Source organism: Rhinolophus ferrumequinum, chromosome 25 (genome assembly GCF_004115265.2).
Source record: "Rhinolophus ferrumequinum isolate MPI-CBG mRhiFer1 chromosome 25, mRhiFer1_v1.p, whole genome shotgun sequence".
Taxonomy (NCBI): Eukaryota; Metazoa; Chordata; class Mammalia; order Chiroptera; family Rhinolophidae; genus Rhinolophus; species Rhinolophus ferrumequinum.
The window spans coordinates 6,294,271-6,310,871 of NC_046308.1; the positions used below are offsets into that span (position 1 = coordinate 6,294,271).

At 48.8% G+C, this 16,601-nt stretch overlaps 1 protein-coding gene across 6 annotated transcripts in view; it reads right to left on the reverse strand.

Moving 5' to 3' along the window:
- The window catches only part of HVCN1 (hydrogen voltage gated channel 1), a 34,377-nt gene extending 23,473 nt beyond the window's left edge, over positions 1 to 10,904 (reverse strand). The window contains exons 1-5 of one of the 6 annotated variants that reach the window (XM_033097744.1): positions 10,750 to 10,904; positions 10,081 to 10,195; positions 7,158 to 7,245; positions 6,508 to 6,642; positions 2,898 to 2,937 (exon numbers count right to left, since the gene is read on the reverse strand). In XM_033097744.1, the coding sequence (XP_032953635.1) occupies positions 2,898 to 2,918 (21 nt within the window). In that variant the 5' untranslated portion in view covers positions 2,919 to 2,937; positions 6,508 to 6,642; positions 7,158 to 7,245; positions 10,081 to 10,195; positions 10,750 to 10,904. Of the gene's footprint in view, positions 1 to 2,897; positions 2,938 to 6,507; positions 6,643 to 7,082; positions 7,246 to 7,637; positions 7,673 to 7,761; positions 7,965 to 10,080; positions 10,196 to 10,749 lie in introns of those variants that run through there. The other 5 variants (XM_033097743.1, XM_033097740.1, XM_033097745.1 and 2 more) reach the window with 5 other exon arrangements.
- Positions 10,905 to 16,601: the final 5,697 nt, after the last annotated feature.

A 16,601-nucleotide genomic window follows, 5' to 3' on the forward strand; every position in this document is an offset into this window, starting at 1 on the left:
GAAGTTGACCAGGTATCACCCCCTCCCACACCCACCTTGCACTCATGCAGGGCCCCACACTCCTCCTCTGTGGAGTCAGGTCCACCTGTTTGTGTGACTGTTGGAGTTGGTGGCCCCCATCAGGGCAGAGACTAGGTGGATTCCTGCTCATGCCATATCCTCTGTCTGGCGGACTGCAGGTTCCCACTACACATATCTGGAGGATCAAATGCATCCCTGGCAGGAAGACCCAGCAGCAAGCTCATGGACCCCAGCGCCGGCTCCCCACCCCCAGCCCCTAGAGATTTGTGTTCTGAGGAATGTCTATTTTTAAAATCAGGGAAGTCTTTAAATAAGCGTAACTGCTTTTCCTTCTCTAGGGTGGGGAGGAAGTTTGAGGTTCACAAAACCAACCACCGTGATGGCTAACCAGCTTGGGTTGGGGCTGCTGCTTATGGGCTGAGGGGCCCAACTGGTGGCCCAGGTCCCCGCAACCCAGAGTGGAGCACTCCAGCATCCCTTTCCTTTTCCTACAGGGTCAGGATTCCTCCTTTCTGGATAAGAGTCTGCTGACCCAGCAAGATGATCGTGAGGCTGAGTGGAAACGATGTGGGAAATAACATCTACAGCAGAGGAACCGTAGTGACTAACTAGAGCACCTGCCATTTCCAAGCTCCATGCAAAGCCCCTGACAACACACTGCAAACACTCCGTGAATTGACGGGTTGAATCTCCATTTACAGGTAAGGAAACCGGGAACAGAGAATCCAAGCAACATGCTCTAGGTCACATAGCCAGAGCTCGAATTCCCACGCAGGCTGCCTGGCCCAGGGCCCCCTCCTTTTGTCTACAAAAGCATAGAAAGAAAATGAAAGCAAAGAAGAAAAATGCAGTTATCCAGCTAGAAATTAAGACCTATCCCCAGTGTGAATGAGTCATCTGGGCCACCCCCAACCCCCAATGTCTTAGTGATGCTTCAGCGGTGGAAAGGACGGGAATGAAGGGCACCCCTTTCTTGCCTCACAGTCTAACCAGAGGCTGTTAACCTGGCTGCACACCGGAACCACCTAGAAGTTTTAAAGAACCCCGATGCCTGGGTCCCAGGCCCTGAGACTGATTCACTTGGTCTGGGGGTGGCCTAGGTGTTGGGATTTCCTGTGAGCGGCCCAGGTTGAGAACCCGAGCCTCCGGAGGCCTCATGAGAAATGAGCCAAAGGGCCACAAGGCTTTCTAAGCACCCCTGGTTCCCAGGTTCCCCAGACATGGCTGGTGACATGAAATCATCTGAGATGAGGAATAGGTCAGCTGATGGGCTACAAACACAGCTTATCTCATGATCGAGTCCACAGCCCCCACATACAAGCGTCTGCTGTCATCAGGCACCCTGCCAAGTGCTTTCTGCACTCGATCTTGTTTCCTCCTCACCACAGCTCTACCAGAGGTTATTGTTCCCGTTTTACAGAAGACGAAAACTGAGGCTCAGGGAGGTGGGAAGAGGCAGAGGAGCGCAGGTATCCCCAGCCAGCTCAGCCCCTCTCAACAGAGCTGGCTATGGCAAATCAGGCCTCACTCATGGCCAAAACCCCCACCAGTTTCTCCTACAACACAGTTGTTTTCCTCTCAAACAACTGGGGAGCTGCGCAATCACCAAGCTCCTAAAAGCAATCCTATTAAAACAGTTTTTTAAAAACATAATTAACTCTACAAGGGTAAATCACTAAAAGGAACTTGGTCTTTGAATCAGTAAGAGGCTTATTTGCTACAAGCGCTCCTGGCCCAATCTTCCCCAGCTCCCTCACAATGCCGCGGGGCCAGCCCCGCAAATCGGCCTGTGTGTGATTACAAATAGGCTCCCACTCCCAGGAAGTCACCCAGGTGTGTCCTTGGTTCTGCAGTCCAACCCTCTGCTTCTCCTGCTCTGTCTGGGCCCTCACATCCACCCCCCCCCCTGCGACAAGTCCCAGTAGCTCCCTAGCTTCATTCAGACCCCAGACTCACCTGGACCCTCCTCCCCAGCTTCACCTCCTGTCATTTACCCCACTTGAGCAGACCTTTACTCTATCCATTTCTTTCAGTATCAATACTGTGAAAACGTGAGCAAAAGGAAATAAATTCACAATAACCCCAACACCCCAAAGTGACCATCATCTATCTACCTCTCTCTCTCCAATCTGTCTTTTACAATTATAATCAAAGACTGCAGACAATTCTGCACCCTATTTTTCCCATTAGTTTTATGCATCAGACTTATTCCTTTTTAATGGCCAACAAACTTACCAAGAAGTCAGTGCTCTCACGATTTCAATTTCTGATTGTTCCTCTTTTTTAGCACTTTTGTCACCATTTCTAAGACCCTACTTTCTCACATTTTAACATATCTGAAATCTGAACGTGTCTTACCATTGACCGCTTTCAGTATTGTGTGTCACGTTATATCACAGTAAATGGCGGTGCTGTGTTTTTTTCTTCATAGTCCATTAAATAATGGTATGTCTACAATCAACAGTGTCTTATGCACTAAGAAATATGGTGCTGTAAATTATACTTTTTCCTTTTTATTGGTTATTTCCTTTCCACTAAGTGAGATGACCAGGTTGGATCAGAAACATTTTCATGATTCCTGATACACACTGTCAAAATGTTTTTCACAACAGCTGTGTGGGCTGCCCTGGCCCCTCTCTACATGTAGAAATGGGCCGGTGTCACCAGAGTATAACCAGCATCAAGCATTTCCGCTTGCTTTTCTGGTTTGCCTAACTTAACAGGGAACTACAAATGAAGGAACGTATTAGCTGTTTCCATGTGCCTTTCTCTGATTAATAACAATCACTGGAACTCACAGGTGCTTTCCCTCTATCCTGTTAGAATGCCAAACAGAATCATCTTCTTAAGGCTGGGAGGTCGCAGAATCAACTTACCTTTTCATCCAAGGTGGCCATTTTCCTGTCGTCTCCGGATCTGGAAAGTAAGAAAACATTTGTCCAGAACTGTCATCGGTCATCCTGCCTTAGTATGTGCTGTGTGACACTTTTTTACAAATTTTTTAAAACTTAAGTGTCTGAAAATAGTAAATAATAAAGCTGGAAGTGTATACAGAAGAATGTACATCCTGGGTATGTACCCAAAAGAATTGAAAACAGGTGAAATCAAATCAAATACATGTACACAAATATTCAAAGCCAAGGTGGAAACAACCCAAGTGTCCATTAACATATAAAAGGATAAATAAAAAATGTCATATCCACACAATGCAATGTTATCTAGCCATAAAAATAAATGAAATACTTTTGTAATATATATATAAATAGCATATCATGTTGTACACCTGAAACTAATATAATTTTGTAAGGCAATTAGACCTCAATAAAAAAATTTAAAAAAAAGAAATGAAGTACTGACACGGGCTACAATATGAATGAACCTCTAAACTATGCTAAGTGCAAAAAGCCAGACACAAAAATATCACATGACATGATTCCATTGTTATGTAATGTCTAAAATATGCAAATCTGTACAGACAGATGGGTGGGTGAGGGGGTGGGGAGTGATGGCCTAATGGGTATGGGGGTTTCCTTTTGGAGTGTTGAAAATGTTCTGGAACTAGATAGAGGTGCTGATTATACACCACCATCACTGCACTAAATGCCACTGAATTGTTTACTTTATGATGATGGTTAATTTTGTTGTGTGAATATCACTCCAATTAAAAAAAACCCAGGGAGACACAGATTACAGTGTTGAGATTGCTCTGGAAAGCAGCAGAGAATCGAAATGCCCACCAACGGGTCTGGCTAAGTCAATTAAGGTGCATCTGAGCAGTGAGAGACTAGTGCTGTTACATCTTATGTGGATGAGGAAAGAGGGGGATACTGTAGTAAGCCCCCCAATACATTATAGCAGTATGTAGAGTATGGTTCCATCTATGTGAAAAGATTACGTATGCAATTGTTAGAAGTCTGAGGATATAGCCAAACTCTTCACAGTGGTTACTGCCAGAGAAGAAGGGAGTGATTTGGGGGTGGGGGAGGTGTTTTCCTTCTCTTAGCTTTTGGAAGGTCTGAACTTGTACAATGACTATGTGTTACTTCTTAAAAAGTATTTTTAACGTAGGTGACATATGCAGTAAAACATTTAAACTATAAAAAAAGATATAGTCTGACAAGTTTCCTTTTTAACTCATTCTTCCCAGAGGCAGCCACTCTTCCCAGTTTCTTATGTAGCCTTCGGGGATCTTATATGCCTTCGCAAGCACATGCATATTTATGCTTTTTTTGCTTTTTTCCTTACACAAATGTGCAGCCACACACTGCTCGGAACCTCGCTTGTTTCCCTTTAGGATGTGGTAGGCTGAGTAATGGACCCCTGAAGACGCACACATCCTAATCCTAACCCCCAGAACCTATAAACATGTCACCTCGCATGGCAAAAGGGACTTTGCAGATGTGATTAAATAAAGGATCCCAAGATGAGGGATTATCTAGGTGGGCCCAGTGTAGTCAGAGGGGTCTTTGTAAGTAGAGCAGGAGAATCGGACTTGGAGGGAGACGTAACTATGGAAGCAGAGATTGGAGTCAGAGAGACATTTGAAGATTTTACACTACTGGCTTTGAAGATGGAGGGAAAGGGTCACGAACCAAAGTATGATGGCTGCCCCCAGAAGCTGGAAAAGGCCAGGAAACATTCTTCCCTAGAACCTCCAGAGGCAACGCAGCCCTGCTGACACCTCGATTTTGGGTCACTGAGACTGATTTTGGACATCCGATCCCCAGAACTGTAAGCCTAGTAAATCTATGTTGTTTTAAGCCATTTGCTATACCAGTCCCAGGAGACTAGTGTAGTATCTCTGAGATCGGTCTATGGCCGTGTTCTAGGTCAAGTGCACTGCGTGGCAGGACGGCACAGGATTCCCCTGGAGAAATGTGTGCAGTTCCACTAGTGAGCAATATTTAGGGTGCACCCCAATCATTTGCTGCCCTCATGTTCCAATGAATAACACTGCACATCATGTATTACTGTTATAATTGAAAAAAATTACCATTTTGAAAAAATATTCATGAAGACTTAAAAAAAAAGAGTTCTTTCTCTCCCCTCAGAACCATGTTCAGGGACTCTCAAACAGCTTCTTGCTGGTTGACTGGCAGAGCAGTGTCTGCAGCCAGCAGAGTTCGGCTCTGTGTGTTCCTGTTCCAGCCCCTGGGGGCTTACCCTGCTCTCACGAGATGGGCTCAAATGGAACCATCACCACAAGTGAAGGTGAAGGAAAGAATTAAGGTGCTCTGGAGACTTTCTTCTTTCACAAGATAGCAAAGAACTAGCACAAATGTAGAAAAATACCCAGCTTCAGTAATTGAATCAATAGAAAATTTAAACCCACCACGACCTCCCCATTAAAATAAACAAAACAAATAAAAACGAGAACATCCAATGCTTGTAGGGCTGCAGAAAAACTTGCACACATTACCAGGGATAATTTTTCTAAATAGCCATCTGGTGGTAAGTGGCATGTGCCTTCAGAATGACCATAACCTTGACCGCAACACTCTGGGAATGATATATCTCAAAGAAATCACTTGGTAGCAAAAAAAAAAACCAACAAAACAAACAAACAAACAACACATGCAATTTGGATAAAAATGTTGAAGCTGAGTTGGTATTATGGCTAGGTCCTGGAAACAGCACACAAGCCTCACTTTAGGGAAAAGCTGAGGAAGGCAGTAAACGGTTAGGAGGAACGGTAATTCTGAGGTCTATGTAGAAATATAGAAAGAATACTGTTAAGCAATGAGATGTAAAGAGAATGCTGATGGTTGCACACTCTGCTGCAGTTGTACAAAATCATCAGAACTTTTACTATGTGCCAGGTACAGTGCTGTGTTCTGGGGAATCCAAAGTGAGAGGCAAGGAAAAGGTCAGGGCCCTGGGAGGCTGACATTTTAGCTGGGAAGACAAATGAGGAACGAAGGAAACACATAAGCAAGGAAACAACATCCATGGCTAAGCATGGGAGGAAGGAAAGACAGTGAGGCAACAGAGAGGAGGCGAGTGTGGCTCCTGCAGTGGGATAGTCAGGCGGATTTCTGGGTCTTTTAGGGTGGTCCCCGAATTGCAAGGAGGTAAGTCACAAGAAGATGGCAGAGAAGAGCATCTCCAGAAGGAGGAGCGCGTGCCAAGGCCCTGAGAGAGCAGAGAACTTCAGCATGTCCAAGGAGCCAGGTATGGCTGCAGTGGGCAGCTGAGTGAGAGGATGGTGGCAAGAGAGACAGGAATCAAGCCCGCCCGATCAATGCTGAGGGTCTGGGGGTCGAGGTGGAAATGTAAGAAGAAGGGCCATACACAGAATAGGCTGAGGGGCAGAACCTGCTGTAGGCCTGCGCATGGGGGACAAGGAGAAGGGCAGGTTTGCGGGCAAGAATACTCTGGGCTTCCTCCTTCTTGCTAAACCAGTGGTGGGGGAGGCCTTAGGGGCTGCGGAGCAGTTCTGGAATTGTGCAAGCCACAGCCCAAAGGTTTTCAAAACCCTGCTCCTACCAGCCTTTCCTCTGGGGGGTCAGAGTAGAGAGAAGTTGCTGCCGCCAGCCGCCAGCTGTAGTCTTTTGCAAGAAGCTTAAGCTGCTTGGTGGGGTTGTCTGGAAACACTGCAGATTTCAGATAACTCTGCGAGACCTGAGGTTAAAGGCGTCCAGGACAGAGAAGTGCTTCAGAGGGGCGGGGATGGGGAGAGAAAGGGACACAGCTTGGGCCAGGCACAAGGCTGAGCTTTCACACCAATCATCTCCTTTAATCTTCTCAGTGATCCTGTAAGGTTCGGTACCATGCTGAACCCCATGGGACAGATAGGAAGCATGGAGAGTGAAGTCCCATGGCTAAGCTCACCAGAACCCCCTCTAGCCAGCGGAGATGCTGAGTAAAAGTGTGAAAGTTTCTGGAGGGGGATGCACTGCTCCCCACCACTCCTGGAGTTTACCCTGGCCCCAACCCACCATTCTTATTCCCAGGCACCCTTTATCCAGGTGATGGATTTGCTGCCCTGGGGGTTCTTCCTGCAGGGAGGGCTGGCTCATTTCAGCCTCCCCGGGGTGATACCCAGTATTAGCTTTACCTACCACTTCTATCTGTGCACGCTGGGGGGACGGCAAGGCAGGGATGAGAAATAAACAGACTTAGGGGTTCACACCCACCTGGGTGTAAGTTCTGGCTCTGCTTCCTTTGGCTGTGTGACCCACGGCAAGTAACTGGCGTGGCCTCTTTGAGTCTTGGTCTCTTCACCTGTAAGAGAGAGACAAGGATGGTACCTACCTCACCTGTTGCTGCTGCCTTTGACGGCATTTCATGAAGTCACCGGGCCCATTTTCAATGGGAGATAACTGAGACCAAGAGGGGCTTCCCTCCCAGGTCCTGTGCGTGTCGTCGTCTCCTGTCCTCTCCCTCCAATGGACTCTAGTACCCCCTGGACAAGGCAGGGGTCTCCAGGGGAGTCTGCCCGCTCGCGTTGGCCAGTGCTGGAAAACGCTAGAACGCAGGGCAACGGACAGGCTGGGATCCCGCAGGGTCCCAGCAGCATGGCGGGAGGCCTGCTCTCCTCGGAGGACTCGGACTAGGGGGCAGAGAGAAGGGGCGTCGTGCCAAGAAGGGGCGCGCCCCCGGCCGGGAGCACTTACCCTGCACCCCGCCAGCCCGCAGCCACCACTGCAAGTAAGAGCGCGGCTCCACCCGGGCCGCCCCGCCCCCCCGTCCTCCCCGCCCCTCCCGCCCCCTGCTGCCCCCTCCGGGCCCGCCCGCTACCTCGGTCCTGTCTGGGTCTTCCGCTCCCGCCTGTGTCTCGGTCTACTTATCCTCGTTCTTGCCTGTCTACCGCCCTCCCTCTTGATCTCTATCTTCCCTCCACCTGGACCCTCCCGCTCCGCAGGCTCCAGGCTGGCCTGGGCCTCCCGCAGTCCCGCAGATGGACAAAGGTCCCGCCGGTGGGAGCCAATGGCGAATCACGAGAATCCTGGCCCAGGAGAGACTGAGGGAAGGGGTGGGAGGAGGAAGCCACTTCCTTCCTCCGGCGGGATGGAGGTGGGGCGCGGGGTAATGGGGGGCGGGTTCGTCTCCTTCCCCACCACACACACTTGGGAAGGAGGACTTGGCTTCTGGCATCCCCGCTCCCCGAACTCCTGATTACTTAGAGGTGGCCTTGCTTGTCTCCTGCACAGTATCTGACATAAGGGGATGGAGGTGGGCAAGATGTCCTGCGGGGGTGAGGGGAGGCGGAGGCAACCTTGAAGATGTCAGATGTCTCTGGAAGGGGGCTGAGTGAGGCTGGAGGTGAAAGGGGGGTGTCCTGCTGCAGGGCTGGTATTGGCAGGAGTGGGGAGCCTTCCTGCCTGCAGCTCTTGCTCAGGCCAACTCCTACTCCCCTTCAGCCCAGCTGTAATGTCCCTCCCCGTGGGCTCTCTTTTGCCCTGGCTTCCCCAGCTCTCCATTCATACCTCCTTTATGCTGCTGCTGCTCACAATGGAATCAGTTGTTACATTAGCCTCCACCTTCCCAAAAGGACCACTTGTCCCAAACATCCAAGGGCAGGCCTCTATCTTCTACACAGCCCCCTGCTTCTGATTTAGCTGGGGGTGGGAGGAGTCCTAACTCCCCCGAGTTGAATTAGTTTCTGATGGTTGCTATAACAAGTTACCACAAACCTAGTGGCTTAAAACAACACAAAACACTTAAAACAACACATCTCTGGAGGTCAGAAGTCCAAATGGGTCTTGCAGAGTTAAAATCAGGGTGTTGGCAGGGCTGTGTTCCTTCTGGAGACTCTGGGGTGGGGGTAATACATTCCTTGCCTTTTCCAGCTCCAACAGGTTGCCTGCCTTCCTCGGCTCCTGGCTGCATCGTTCTGACCTGGCTCCTGGCTCCTCATCACATCTCCTCTAGATTTGACCCTTCTCTCTCCCTCTTAAAAGGACCCTTGTGATTACATAGATGGGCCCACCTGGGTAATCCCATGTATCCTCCCCGCACCCCCCGCCTCCCCCAATCTCAAGATCCTTGACTTAATCACATCTGCAAAGTCCCTTGTGCAGGGAAGGTAGCATATTCACAGGTTCTGGGGAGTAGGATGTCGGTATCTTTGGGGGTTCAGTATTGTGCCCCCACAGGGCTACTGCTTCCATTAGCTTCTACGGAGTCTGCTCTTCCCCATCCTGTCTCCCTCCTCCTGCTGGAGAGCAGGCTTTCTTAAAACATCTCGGTCTGATCTGACTTCTCAGTCACATTTTGTGATTACAACAGTCCCATTTCGGTCCCTAAGGCACGGTCTGGTCAATTTTCAACCTCAGCCTTACATTACATGAAAAACTCCCCTCCTCCCTGAGGGCCAGCTATACAGAGTGGAGAGGATGTGTGGACCGTTCTTCCTAGTCTTCCTCTGCGTTCACTCCCATGTGACTGGGGAGGGAAAATCGAGAGGGAACAGGTATCAGACGTATCCTTACCTAACTGCCCACCTGGAAGCTGCAATCCTCTTTCTGTTGCTTTGAACAACTTGTCCTGCCTGTAGTTATAAGCTTAGTACAGACAGGTGGTGACCTCACAAACCCTGTCCCTGGTGTGATCCTCTGGCTGACCCCTGCTGGAGGCATCACTCATTTTACCTATGCCCCAGAGACTGGGGCCAACAGCAGGAACCAATTTCCATATTTTTTAGGGATCAGGATCCTGAGAGAGCACGTCAACAAGTCTAGAGAATTTGGTAAAGTTCTCAGTGTTGTTGTCATCACTGAAATCCCTCTACTACTCAGTCTTCTCAGTGGACAGGAAAAGATCTCAGTTGTGTTACTGACATCTTTATCCCCAGCACTGAGTTTGGCACATAGTAGGTGGTTTATATTCCATGAATCAATTATGCAATAGTGTAAATTAATAAATAAGTATGCAGTGGAATGAGGGTGTCCACCACCACTGCTTCTATTCAACACTGAACTGAAGATACCAACCAATGCAATAAGACAAGAAACAAGAGGTACAAAAACTGAAAAGAAAAAAACTGTCATTTGCAATCAATGTGATTGTCTACCTAGAGAATACAAGAGACTCAACAGACTAGTATTGGATACCTACTGTGTGGTAGCCCCTTTCTAGATACGTAATCTAAGATGAAGAGGCAGCCCTTTTTCTCAGTGAGCTCCCATTTTAGTTGGGGAGGTAACGCCAACAATCCTTAGGGCAGAGTCACCTGCAAAAGAAAGAATCCAAGAGGTCCATAAACTTGGATGAGAAAAAAATTAATTACATCTTTATTTTCATTAACCTCTCACTGAAATTTAACATTTCCTTCAGTTATGAATGTAGGCAACAAACTAGTTTATATCAGCAGTAGTCATAACTTTGTCATCAATCAAAATCACAGACGTTGTCAAGTCACAATATAGCATTTGTAAATATCTCCAAATATAACTTATATTCACCACTACTTCAACATTACAGTGGTTATTAAACCCGTTCTTAGTCCTTACAGTTTAATATGTTAACAAAGAATTTCATATATTACTTTATCACAATTTGAAAAACAATAACTGCATTTCAAGATAACTGGTGTCCTTTGTGATATGATACATAACATTTTATGTATTTAAAACATTACCCCGAGACAAGGACCCAGGATACAAGAAAGATTAGGAACTCCTGCTTTAGAGGAAGGACTTGTTCTCTGGTTTGGGCAATGCCAACACAGTTCTCTTGCACAAAGGAGTCTCCCCCTTTCCCGCCCCCATCTTTCACATTTCTTACCAAGGAGTCATGCTTAAGTATGTGTCAGTCATTGTCTCTGGCGCTTTCTGGAGGACCCTCCTTTGGATGTCACAGAGCATTCTGAGGAAACTCAAAGCATGGCCCTTCAATCTGGGCATGCTTGTGCCCCAGCACAGCAAGCACTGGGCCTGGGCAGTGGCCAGTTCTGGCTTTGTCCAGTGGGAAGAGAAAGGGCTGCCTCTGCTGGTTTTGGTTCCTCCATGGCTGTGTTTTCAGCTGCTGCAATTGGCCACTTCCCTTCCTAGGGCAAAGGGCAGGTCCCGGCTCTAGGAGAACATGGGAAGACAGAAAGAAGGAGAGAGAAGTACATGAGGTCTCAGCCAGGGTGGGGGCAGGGGCTCTGTTTGGATTTCCCAGAGTTACATCTGCTGTCTGGGTCCCGAGGCTCCTTTCCCAGGAGATATGAGTCATGTACAGCAGTGACAGCCATGTGAGGGTATCTGACAAGGCTTGTGTACCTAAGTATGAAAATGTAGCTACATTAAAAGGTCATGGCTAACGCTGACCCCCTCCTCTGACACTCGGCTCGAACTTCTCTGTAGTTTAGAATCACATGGAAGAGGAGAAAGATCATAGGAGTTGCATCAAAGAGACTTGGGTTTAAATCCTGCCTCCATCCCTTCCCTTGCTAGCTCGTTGATCTTTCATTAATTTAGCAAATAGTTTCTGGGTGCCAACCATGTGCCCAGCACTGAGAATACAGAGGTGAACGAAACAGGTCCCACTTCCTCTCATCAAACTTTCTATAGGGAGGCATACGAAGACCAAATTATGGTATCATGAAAGAAATGACCAGGACGTTATGGCAGAGAATAATGGTGAGGATAGAGATGAGGCCCCACCAAGGTAGGATGGTCGAGGAATGTCTCTGTGCGACCTTTAACTTAAAACTGAAAGCTGATGTAGAGCAGACCATGAAGAGGAGAAAACCTTGTAAGTAGAGGGAACAGTACGTGCAAAGGGCCTGAGGTAGGAAAAGCTTTGGTCTGGTAAGAAGCCAAAAGGAGGCAAGAAGTACCAAAACATGAAAGAAGGGGAAGAGTGTGGCGAGAATTAAGGTCAGAGAGGTGGGCAGAGGCCAACAGGAGGGGTTGGAGTTCATGTGAAAGTACAAGAAGACTTGGGAGTTTTAAATATGCAGGGGGTCCCAGTTTGATTTTTTTTATTGTGGTAAAATACACATAATTTCACCATTTTAACCATTATAATGTTGTGCAACCTTTACCACTATTCAGTTTAGGAACCTTTTCATCACCTCAGGAGGACACCCTGTAACCTATTACGTAGTTACTCCCCATTCTTGCCTACCTCCAGCCCTCCACAGTCACTGATCTGCTTTCTAACTCTATGGATTCGCCTGTTCTGGGTATTTTATATAAATGGAATCATGCAATATGTGGCCTTTCGGGACTGGCTTATTTCCCTCAGCATGTTTTTGAGTAAAGTTCACCCCTGGGGCATCTATCAGAACCTCACCCATTCCTTTTATGGCTGAACAGTCCATTGTGGGATGTTTATCTTTTCATCCATTGACATGGTTTGATTTTACAAAGATAAACTCTGGTTGCTGGGTGGGGGTCGGATTACAGGGACGGCAAAAATGGAAGTGCAGGTGGGAGGCAGTGAAGGCATGGACTAGTCATGTGGTGGGAGTAGGGAAGGACAAAAAGGCATGGGCTTGGGGTCCATTTGGGAGACAGAACACGCAAATGAAACTGGATGGACTGGACACGGAGGGTGACAAAGAGGCCGGGGCGCCTGGGTGCCACCACCAAGATGGAGAAGCCAGGAGGGGAACAGGTGGAGGGACACCCTAGTTGTTTTTGAAGTTTGGTTTGAATTGTTGAAGTGGAGGTGTCATGTGGGCAGTAGGATTTGAGTGTAGGACGTGGCGGAGAGTTTTGTGGTATAGGTTTGTGATGGAAGAAATATTTTGGCCTTCGTCCCCGGCTTCTGGCCAGAGCTCCTAAAACCCTTGTAATTTCCTAAGTGATAAAAGCAGAGGAGCGTCTTTTCTTCTACTGTTTGGTCTTAGATCCAGGTTCCTGATACAGAGCTCCTAAGTCCTTTGGAATTTCCTGGAGAGTCTTTTGTCCTGATGAGGTTATTCTTGTTGGGCTCCTGGTTGGGGGCTGGTCTCCAGAAAGTCCAAGCCATGATTAGAAGCTTGGACTTTTCAGCCGCGACCCCCATTCTCCAGAGAGAATGATGAAGCCTCCATAAAAATCCCCAAAGTAGGGGGTTCGAAGAGCTTCTGAGCTTCTGCTACCCCCCGCCTAGCAGGGTACTTGGAATGTAGAAACTCCCATTTATTTGGCTCTTACTGTATGCCAAGTGCTGTGCTAAGCATCGTGTCCCCATTTCACAGAGAAGACTGACACTCGGGAAGCTCATGACCAGGCCGCACAGCTGCCGAGAGGCAGAGCTGGAGCGTGAACCTGGCTCCAAATACAGGATTCGCAATGGCCTCCTTCCCTACCTTGGTGGGAACGATGGGTGCTAATGTTTGTGGGTCAAGTTCTCCAGTTTTCTGGAATCTTTCCTGCCCAGTGAAGCGGGTGAAACAACATTGGGAAGAGGAGGGCAGCAGACATTGGAGCTATTTTCAGACTCATTTTGTTGAGCAGAGTCTCATCTTGCTGGGCTCAGCAGCGTCCTTGTCCCACCTGCTGGTCACTTTTGGAAACTGCTCTCTACAACGTGGGTCAGCCCTCCCGGCCAACTGGAGAAGCTTCCACCAGATGGGTCCCACATTGCTCCAAAAGAAGACTGGGACTAACTCGCCAACTTCTCTCCACCCAGAAGATCAGTCTAACTGATCTCAGAGATTCCATCCCTCCCTGTCATTGTGTTTTACGAAAGGGCCTGTGACCCAAAGCTCTGGCCAGTGAGACTTGGGGGGAGTCTGCAGGGGTCTCTGGGAAGTTCCCTCTTCCCAGGAAAATTGCAGGCAGAGACGGCCTCTCCTTCCTCCTGCCCAGGTGTGGCCATAACACCAAATCTGTGCCCCTGCTCTGGGCCTGAGGGCAGAGCGAGGGGTGGAAAGCACCTGGGCCCCTGAAGATGCAGCCAAGTCACCGATTCACTCACCCTAGCTGCCACGTGCACACTTCCTTTTTTTGAGAGATGACATGTTTCACTGTGGTCTGGGTTAGGATTTCTGTCACTCACTGCCAGGAATGTCCAGCCCCCGTCCACACCTGGACATTTGCTGGGTGTTGGCTGCAGCTCAGCACCCACTTGGTTTCTTCTTGGTAACAGCACCCACCTCCTGTTTGGGGAACTAACTCACCCCTGTTGGGTCCGGTCGATTGGAAGTGTTCATCAAGGTGTCCCCTCATCCAGCTGAGAGGCTGGCACACGAGGCAAATGCAGACAGCCCGTGGTCGGCACCGCTCACGTCGGGGTCGGGTCTGCCGGGGAGGAGCTGTGGGCTGTTGGTGTTTGTCCTGTTTGCTTCCGTCAGCCTGAGCTGGTTTCTATCATTGGCAGTGAAGGAATCCAGGCCATGATCTGAGGGAGAGAAAGAAGACAAAGTCCCTGCTGGTAAGGAACACACCCTTCGTGCAGGGGGCAGAATGTGAGGCAGGACGAAACCGACAGTGGTAATAATAACGGAGAAAATAACAGCCACCCTGAGTGAGTGAGTGCCCACCGCCCATCAGGCACATTGCTCACATCTCATTTCACCTCCACGACAACCCATGAGGCAGGCACTCTGATGAGTTAGGGCTGGAAAGTCCAAAATGTCAGTGGCTTAAACAAGCCAGAAGTTATTTCTCATGCCGGAGGCTGGAGGTGCAACAAAGTCCAGGGCTGGCGAGGTGCCCCCTGTTCCACAAAGAACCTTCCAGTGCTCTGCCCAGCCATTCCTAGGGCCTTCTTCCTCGTGGTCAAAGGTGGTAGCACCTGTGTTTCAGGCAGGAGGACTGAAGAGGAGATGAAGAAGAAAAGGACAACAGACTCGTGCCAGCCTTCTCGTCAGAGCGGCCTCACGGTACTGCTGCTCCTGTCCCAAGGGCAGCCCTCAGTCCCAGGACACCTTGCTGCACGGAACATGGGAAATGTGCCCAGCTCGAAAGTCTACGATTGTTGAAAAAGTGCAGGAGAAGTTCCCATGTTGGGCAACTACCAGTTATTATACTGATGAGAAAAACAAGACTCAGAGAAGAGAAGTCACTTGTTCATGAAGTGGCAGGACAGGACTTGAACCCACTGTCCATAGGAGCTGTGGTTACAGTCACACAGAGGAAAGCAAAACCACGGGGCAGCTGGGGGGAGGAGGCTTCTCAGGAGAAGTGGTATATATGGTGGGTCTCCTGGGTTATGAAAAGGGGAAAGAAGGACATCCTAAGAGCCGAGGTCTAGAGGAATGAGAATCATTTGGAAGAAAACTTCTTTGCTCGGAGTAGCGTCTTACAAAGTGCTCCCTGGACAAAGCTTGACGACTATGTCTTGTAATGGGGAGCTCACTACCTGTGAGGCAGCTTCTTGTATTTGGGGGATATTTCCAATCAGCATTCTCCCTTAGAGTGTTGTGACCCTCTTTTAGGTTTCCCTGCTTGGCATCTGTCCCCCTTCTGGTAATGTCAGCTGTCCCCTAATTTCAATCCAGGTGGTTTCAGAGAAGCTGACCCAACCAGGCCATGGGGTTCCATGGGGGACTCTGATTCATCTCTTAGCTGAGGAATCCTCTGCTGGGATTGTTATTTGCAAGAATGGGTGATCCTGGACCTGTGGGGCATCACGAGGAGAAGGCCTGCCCGGGAGTTAGGCCAACACAGAGGAGGAGGACAGAGGCTCCTGATGGGAAAACGGAGGCCACATCCTCACCATCTCACCTGAGGCCCTGCATCCAGTTGTGCCCAGAGCTACCCTGGACACGCCAGTTTTATAGGCCAATAAATTCCCTTTTTGCTACAGCCAGTTTGTTTGGTGTTCTTGTCACTGCCACCTGCAGAGTGCCAACGAAGAGGTAAAGATGTCAAGCTTCTTTTTAACACCATCTTGAGGAGGGAGGCGGTCGCGGAGTCTCTTCATGTTTTATAAAAGTAGTAGAGCCTACAGCAGGGTTTCTGCAAGTGTGATCGATGAACCCCCAGTATCTGCATCACTCTGATATTGAACTTGATGAAAATGCATATTCCTGGGCCCCGATTTCCAAATCAGAATCTCTGGGGGTGAGGCCTGGGACTCTGCATTTTTATCAAGCACTCCAGGGGATTTTTATGGCACCCAATGTGAGAACCAGTGGCTAAAGTAGGTGACCTGGGATCCACCCCAGGTCCTGCCACCAGCTTGGATGTAAAAACAAGTCTCTCTAGATTTTTAATAATAACAAACGGAGCCCTTCTGTGGACGGGTGGTTTCACAGGTGCCGAGCATGGTGCTAACGAAACGCTTTGTGTGCGTGTGCTCGTTTAATCCTCACAACCACTAAATAGCTTCACTTGAAGGCAAGAAATGGAGGTTCAGAGGGGCTAAATGACTCGCCTAACGCCACCCTGCTGGTGAATCGGAAACCAGTTCTGTCTGTCCCCCTTGGTAAGCACTTGCTCTACTGCCTGTCCTGTCTTTAGGTTGCAAATAGAACTTTTTGCTTGTTAGGCACGTAGACTTTCATGCTAGGAGTCTGGAGTCCTCCTTACCCCCCACCTGATGACTCCCAGTTCTCCCTCCCGCGGTCACTGGAGTCCACCCCTTTCTCATCTTCACTGCAACCATCCTGGGCCATGCCACCACCACCTCACGTGCAAATGTCTCTCCACTTCTACTGCGTGATTTTTACAAAACCTCATCTCTTTATTAAGAAATATCACAGACGGTCAAAA